This window comes from Citrus clementina, unplaced genomic scaffold (assembly GCF_000493195.1).
Source record: "Citrus clementina cultivar Clemenules unplaced genomic scaffold, Citrus_clementina_v1.0 scaffold_2, whole genome shotgun sequence".
Lineage (NCBI taxonomy): Eukaryota > Viridiplantae > Streptophyta > Magnoliopsida > Sapindales > Rutaceae > Citrus > Citrus x clementina.
The window spans coordinates 6,496,100-6,504,432 of NW_006262688.1; the positions used below are offsets into that span (position 1 = coordinate 6,496,100).

An 8,333-nucleotide genomic window follows, 5' to 3' on the forward strand; every position below is an offset into this window, starting at 1 on the left:
CTCTGGGCCCTTACGCATCAAGACTAGCGCTGGACTTTGGGCCTATTCCCCCCCCCCCCCCCCCCAACACCCCAGGACCTAGACCACTGTAGATTTCTGAGCTGATCCCAAACCGGGCTGGATCTGCTTTTGAACAATTGGTTAAAAAATTTATAACCCACATTGGAAAGAAAATTTCAACAATCTCCTTCTTATGAGCACTCATTCTGCAGCCCGCCGATATATTTGATCGAGCGTCTGACGAATAAGAATGAATGGGTATTCCATAACTTATACCCCAAAAAAAAAAAAATTGAAATTTAGGAATATATTATAACTATTGATGTTAAACAGATGCAAAATTTGAAGGTGGACCTTTTGCATACAAAATTTGGGTTTTCCTTGAACCCATAAACTGACATGGCAGAATACAAAAGAAGAGCGGAACATGATTTGGTCAACTATCTCTTGGTCAAAGCCCTAACTCTCAAGAAAGACCAATAAACCAAAAATACATTAACCAAAATGAAAGCTAGGGCTTTAAATTTTCTCAGCAAAGCAAGACCTACATCTCTTTGTTTTGGGATGAAAGTTCAAATTCCTATTTGCTTCCAACTTCAAAAAAGGAAAAAAAAAAAAAAAAGAAGCATTGTAAATTGTCCTTCAGAAAATGATCATCAGTCAATCGTTCCACATTGTGAAAAACCCTGCATTCGTTCCCTGAACTGAATCCCCAGACCAATTTGTATAGCCACCAGAAGGCATATCATAATCAACTTTAACCATCCCAAGTTCCTCGGCAGCGGTTCCGGTGGAAGAATTCAAAGTCATACCAATGCCACCATTGCCAATATAACCTCCAGTACTGTAGCTCCCACTTGAGCTCCCATTATTGTCAATCACAGAAGATGAATTAGATCCCATGTTCACCAACCCATGAAGCAAACCAGGGTTGTTTTGAAGATATGTATTATAAAAATGACTGTTCTGGCTTGATTGTTGCAAGTAATTAGACCCAGCAGATTGCTGCTGGTGGTGCAATTGGAGCTGTGTCTGGATATAACTTTGGTGAAACGAAGGGTCTTGTGTGTATTGAGATATTTCCTGGTTCTGTAAAGTTAGTAAAGGTGGTTGCGGTTGCTCAAATGGGGTTGTTTGCATTAGTGGATAGGCCTGTAATCTGCTGGAGCTTGAGCTTCCATATTGGAAACTTGAACCAAGAGCTATCATTTCTTCACGTCTTCTTGATGTTTCAAGAGCTTGAGCCTCCTTCAAGCGCTTGGCTGCGCCTCCTCCGATTGGTAGAGTGTTGCTTTCGAGTATTGCCTTCACATCATAACGGCTCATGTCGAAATTGGTCACCGCGTTTAGGCCTCTGAATTTTATCGCCGCAATATCATAAGCTTCTGCAGCTTCCTCCTCCGTACCTAAAGTAATTAAATAAAATAAGAATTGTTTGATAATATTTCTATTTTAGAAAGCTTTATTACTCATTACGTGGAAGTTTAAAATATAAATACTTACTGAAAGTTCCTAAGTAAAGGTCTTTGTTTCCTGCAACTCTCCCGATCCTCGCTTGCCATCTTCCATGCTGGTGATGCCTGCTTGAAGACCTTTGATTTATTAATGAATATGAAGGAGATAAGAGGGGTAAAAAATTTTAAAATTTTGGTCACCTTGTAACTCCACGATACATGGATGCACCTCTAGAAAAGCCACTACTCTTCCTATAGTTGATCATCGAATAGAATTAATTAGACAGAGTAGAATTAAACTTATTCGTTTCGAAATTATGCGAAGAATTATAATTGGTAATTGGACTAATATATAGATTGCAAAGTGTTTATCACTTACCTTCTGATGGAAGCCACAAATTCTTGCCTAGTCATGTGCTTCATCTCCTCGAGTTCCTTCTCATAGTTACCGATCTGCAAATTTAAGAAAGATTAGCTTGCATTCACAAAGAATAAGACTATTTATACTCGAGAACAATCTATACAATATTCATGGGATTAATAAATACAATAGTAGAAAGTTACTGGGAAGTTGGTAGTGGTGGAAGTTCCCCAGTATTTGAGTGCTGCTAGGTCATAAGCCCTAGCTGCTTTTTCTTCTTTATCATACCCACCTGCCCAGAGCGAAATAAAGAAATGTTTTGCAATAAGAAAATGAAGCAAAAGGAAAAAAAAAAAAAAGAAAGAAGGAAAGTTCCTTGAATTAAAGACAATAAAAAGAGAAATTTTACTCACCCAAGTATACTGCGAGCCATAATAGATAGCAAAACAAACGAGGAAAGCAAAAGAAATAGTTAGTAATAATTCAGATGCTAGCGCTACTTATATTAGGTGAAAGCCAATAGCAATATCAAGTGAATTATAGTATTTGTAAGGCTGACCTTGTCGCCCTTTCCTTGATTGCCCTTCCCTCCTACAACTATTGTCCCAAAGATGAGCTTCATATCTTCCTGTCCACCTATGCCTGTAATTGCACCACAAAACCAAATTCAAAATCAAAATTAGACACATAAAATTGCAACATATACAAGGGGGAAACACAAAAAAGTTCAAACTTACCTCGTTACGCCGCGATATATTGATGTTCTTTGGCCAAAAGTATCCAAAGTCCTTCTAGGGGCAGCAGCCTCAACAATACTAGTACTATTTTCACCACTTGTTTCACAAGTTGAACTTGAACCCTTATTATTACCACTGCCCATTGACAATGTCAGTGACTGCAGATTGTTAGTATTTTCTTGAAACTCATAGGTACCAGTTGAGGCAGCTACTATAGTATTTTGCACTGGTACTATGCTGTTGTTTTGGAATAGGTAATCAGATTGGTCATTAGCCTGAATTTCATTGAAGTCCACAAGATCTGACTGATTATCAGATTTGCTAACACCAAGAAAATCCGCAACCTTTGGAACTTCACCACTTCCATGTGTATTAATCAGATTCCACTCTGTAAATTACAAAGTACGATTATAGGACAAATGAAGAGAGTTAGAGAAATGAGAAAATTTAAAATAATTATATAAAGGAACATAAGTAGGGATTGGTACCTTGGCCTTGAAATGGGTTGTCCATACCGTCATTCACTAACCCTAGATTGAATTGATGAGACTGAGAGGTGTGAAGCTGTGCTGGTAGTGAAGCATGAGTAGGAGAAAGGGGAAACGAAAGCCAGTTGTTTGTATTCATTGAGCTCCCAATAATCTTTGCTAACAGTTTAGAGAAATTTTCTTGCCTTTACCTTCAACAAATCAGTCAGTCTCCAAAATGCAACAAAACAAAATAAGAACACACGTATAATATACAAATATTCTTGAAAGAACAAAGAAGCTCAGCTAAGTGGTGAATAAAGTTAAAACTCTGAAACCCTAAGTGGCTTGAAAAATGACAGAAAAGAGGAAGAGGAGGTTGAAAAGAGAAAAAAATTTGTGGAGAATACAAGCCTTTTTAAAACTTTCTCTCTCTCTCTCTCTCTCGCACTCAACAAAACACGTCCGCACAAGCACACAAATATCGACTGGGCTAGCTGTTCATAAACAAAAACAAACCCCTATTGTAGTGGTGATTTTAAGTGGTCTGACTCTTCAATAACATTTTCCAAGACTTGGAAACTAAGTCATCTTACCATAATAATAATAAATGTTAATCTGAATATGGACACGAGTGGCATTTTAAACTAAACTAAAATAAAACTATAAGCTAAGTGAGATCCTTTTTCAGTCTTTGTACTAAAACAAACCCACAAATTCCAATCGGAAAAATCCAAAACCCACCTCTCTCTTTCTTTTTCTATTTGTAATTTAATTTCTCTCTCAGTACCCCACTTGGTTTGTTGGAACTCTCGTCCTCGTTCAATGCAAAATATGACTCCTCAAAGCCCAGCATTCCCACACTCAGCAAATCATCTCTTAGTCTAAATATTGACCACTCTACGCAAAGTTACTTTCTCTTTCATAACTACAAATTAAATTGAAATTTATTTTTTTAACTATTTAATTATTTATATATCACAAGATCGATCAAATTCATTAACCAGAGAAGATCTCCCAAATGGGTTTCTATAGACTCGTCACCAAGAACCAAATTCGTAGATCCCCGAGTCACTGCTAGCTGCATTGTTTAAAATTGTTGTATGTACGGACATGCAATATTATAAGGTAAAAATCCGACATATTAAATATTAAAAGTACTGGAGAAAGAGTAAAAATTACTATCTTGTTCAAAATTACACCAAACGTAGCATACTTAAAAAATAATTTTCAAGAATTTTTTCTTTTTAAAAAAGGGGAGGATTTCATTTGGCTCCCCAAGTAGAAATCTGTTGACCACCTAATTGGTTTTCGGACCCGTCAAAAGTTAAAATCAGATTAAATTAATGTTCTTGTGCATGTCTCATACACATATAGTAGAAGTTTTTATTTTATGTGTCTTGTGTGTGCCCTCCAGTTAGGCTAACTCTAAGAAAATTTAAAGATCTAAGCCGTCCGTTCATAAAATTAAATGAAATGGTTACAATCCCAATAAGGAAAATTGCAAGATCAAGTGAATTTTTTTTTAAATAAATATTCAAGAAATAATTGGTTCTAAAGTAAAAAAAATACCACAAATATATTGCCCTAGCTTCCAAAGTTTTCTTTTTTCCCCAAACAACAAAAAGTTTCTCAGTGTTGCATGCGTGTTTGTGTTTCCTTCATGCATATGTAAAACTTTATTCAATATTTAGCTATGTCGACGCACACAAAATCTCCATGCACATAAACAAATCTAAGGATATATAATTATATATAACTGGTTAAGATATATGGGTCATCATTTGCGGACTGAACTTTTCAGAGATTTAGATTGTGCTTTCTGTGCTCGGAGAAGAAACTTATTAATACTTAGAATCTGGATTCTGATAACACAGAAGAAAAATAATAAACAAAACATTCTAAAAAGATAAAAAAGAAAACAAAATCACCTGCCATTTTTTGTGACACAGTTCCCGCCAAATTCTTGTAGACTGATACATATATATAAGGTTCGTTGACTGAAGTGCACCACAATAAGGGGGCAAGGACCCACGTCTCACGCCTTCTTTAACCTTTTTTCAAATAAAAAACCTAATATTATCAAAACCCTAAACACATATATGCAAATGAATTAAACCCAAACAATAAAAGAAACAAAACAAAAACAGATACCCTCTTTGGAATAAATCATTCCACTAGTTCTGGTTTTTACTAAACAAAAACATTTTTGTCCAACATACTCAAAATAAGCCCATTAAGAAAGGCAAAAATTATAATAAGGAATTATTGTTTTCGACACAATTTGAGAAAGAAAAGAAACTTGTTCATTTGATCAGAATCAAACAAGTTAAGAGAAGTTGAATAAATTTACTACACTTCGCTCTTCTCTCTGATAATCAAATTTTTAATCAATCTTGATTATTGGAAAATGTGTTGAGAGGGTGATGGGGATTCGCCACCGGCCATATTAGGTAAGCACATTAAATCGGTAGAGTCTTCACGACGTTTCAGTTTCTGATATTGCGGCCAAATTCGAAGGAATGTGACTGACACGTGTCCGTTTCACATTTTAGGCTTTCTGTCTTTCTTGATTCTGAGAGGTGCACCCAGGCGGGCCAATTATCCGGTTTGCATGCTTTGCACAAAAAAACATAAAATAGAAGCAAAACTTTGACCATGCTATGACCTTGGTACCGAATTTCCTTCTTTGTATCACGATATTGCCCATGTCATTAACCCCAAATTAATTACTAATCGAACTAATTTCCACTCTCTTCATCTAATTGAATAAATGAACATAGCATCAAAATGTTTTTTTTTATCTCTTCCTTTTAATTAATGCATTGTATTTTCTATATTTTTTATTTAATAAATTCTCCTCGTTTCGTCAAACTTTTTTTTTTCAATATATATATTTATCTACACACGATATTATAACACAACAGAGGTATATCTAAGTTAGCTCGAAAACTGAAAAATAATATGAGAATTCAAACTCATTTTCCTCATAAAAACTTGAAGCATAATTGGATTTGCACTAGATAATCTTTCTTGTGGGCATATGCTACAGAGGTTGGAATATGCGTCTAGCTCTTTCTTTTGCCTAAAAAATAAATCCGTTTGCGACATTAAAATACGCTAAACGAAAAGCAAATAAACGGAAAAATTGCTTGAGTATAGAAGTTTAATTTTCAAATTACGTTTTCTTAAGGCAGATACTTCCTAAAATTCTTAATTTGCATGGAACATACCAATTCAGAAGTTCTAAACTCAACTTCTGGATTTCAGCTTTAGTTCCCCAATGGTCTTTTGGGTGTGAAAGTTAATTGATCAAATCTTGTGATCCCAATAACCAATTAGGCTCCTGCATGCTTTCATTTCTACCAAGTACCAATCATGTGTATTTCACTTTTTTGGTCTTTCAGATGATATTTTGAGCAGACTCAAGAATTCCTGCCTTGTGCTTTGAATCAATTTAATTTGACATGCCATATATTGAGACAATAAGCCACAAAAGGGAAAAAAAACATATTAAACTGTGGAATCCATTAATTTTGGGTGCATGCCCATGATAACTAAAATCTATATGAATTTGATGGCAGTGAAGAAGGGCATGCTTATATATAAAACGAAGAAATGAGGGCATATATGGTCAAAGAATCAAGTGATCATCATGAGAATCAATTAATATAATGTTGGAAAAAAAGATTTTGAGAATTTCCAAGAAAAGCTAGGAGGAAACGCCGGGAAAGTGCTCGTGTCGCCTTGAAGTGAAGCAATTTAGAAAGGTAAACCTATTTTCGTGTCACCCAGCTTGTTTTTTCTTATAGATTAAAAAAATTTAAAAAAAAAACACCTAGTTAGGGTTAGGGTTGGGGTTTAATATTAAAGCATTGTTATGAAAGAAAGCGCCTAAAAATTGTTTTGTCTCAAATCCAAATTAGTTTATACAGCGGCCTCTCTACTGGATCACGTGCTGTAACACAAACACATTGCACACATAATGTTATTAGATCGAAGATTGTAGCTACTAGCTTGGTCGAATTAGCTTCATTTATTTAATTTTATTTTTTAACTAGAAACGCCATAAATAGAAATTGTGGCATTCAATACTCTAGAAATTAAGAAAGGCCTTAAACTCTAGCGGAATATTAAAGCAAATATTGTCATATTCTTTGATCATGATCATGCTTTCTGATCCAATAACTATACTATAATTAATTATCTATGCTTCCAAACAAGAATGAAATTAAATTATATGTAAAGAAGCTATTTTTTAAACTTTTTATTGGTTCCAATACGGAAAATAACAAAAAAAATGCATTTACTGTTTTCAATTAATTTTGTGTTCCTTTTAAACTAAAAAAAAAAAATTATTGGAAGCAAATTAGATACAAAGTAACATCGTCTTAGAGGATAAGTAGGCATTTAAATCAACAAAACTATATTGACACTATTTCAACCTTTCGATTGGAGGCATGCCAACAGTGAGTATTAGACATGGAACTTATAACATAATAATAAATCAGTTAACCTTCTCTTCCTCCTTCCATCTCTCTCGAGAAAACAAAAGTGCATACCAAGTTTAACCTTGGGTATAAAATTTATATCTCCACTCATGTATAATTAATACCTTATACGTGTTAAGTGAATAATATATACTTGTTAAGGGTGTTCGCGGATCGGATTTTAGAGATTAGACATCAATCCATATTCGATCCATGATTTTACAGATTATAAATTTTTAATCCAATTCAATTCATGGATTGGTGAAATTCAATCCAAATACAATTCATACATCTGCAGATCAGATGGAGATTTGACTCAATTCATATCTAGGGATGGCAATGGGGAGGGGAGGGGAGGGGACCAATCTCTCCGTACCCATCCCCGATATTTTGCGTATGTCCCCGTCCCCTCCCCGTCCCCGTCAGAATTATTTGAGAGAATCCTCATCCCCTCCCCGAATAATAACAGGGGACCCCGAGGGTCCCCGATCCCCGAATAACTAATAAATTTTTTTTTGTTTTCGATTTTGAGTTAATCATATTAAAATAAAAAATTCAAATAAAAGTAAAGTTCAAAATATATCTTACATTAATATGCATTACAAAAATCACATACATTAAATTAGTAAGTAACGCAGCATGCAAAGGATACAAACTATCATGAATAAATTAATAGTCTAATACAAAATTGTTACAAATAAAATCGAATTTAGATTCAAAATTAACTTTTTCAATGGTAGCGTGGACACTTTATAAATGTGGACTATTCTCTTTACAACACAATAGTTAAATCGGAGCAAATCAAGAGCAAATGTTAGATTAGA

At 34.7% G+C, this 8,333-nt stretch overlaps 1 protein-coding gene across 1 annotated transcript; it reads right to left on the reverse strand.

The window, feature by feature from the left end:
* Positions 1 to 660: 660 nt before the first annotated feature.
* On the reverse strand, positions 661 to 3,179 carry LOC18052923 (AP2-like ethylene-responsive transcription factor PLT2). The gene is made up of 9 exons (XM_024191659.1): positions 3,041 to 3,179; positions 2,553 to 2,940; positions 2,375 to 2,457; positions 2,229 to 2,237; positions 2,019 to 2,107; positions 1,834 to 1,907; positions 1,656 to 1,706; positions 1,504 to 1,580; positions 661 to 1,406 (listed from the first exon to the last, which is right to left on the reverse strand). The coding sequence occupies exons 1-9, from the start codon at positions 3,177 to 3,179 to the stop codon at positions 661 to 663; spliced, it is 1,656 nt and encodes a 551-aa protein (XP_024047427.1).
* Positions 3,180 to 8,333: the final 5,154 nt, after the last annotated feature.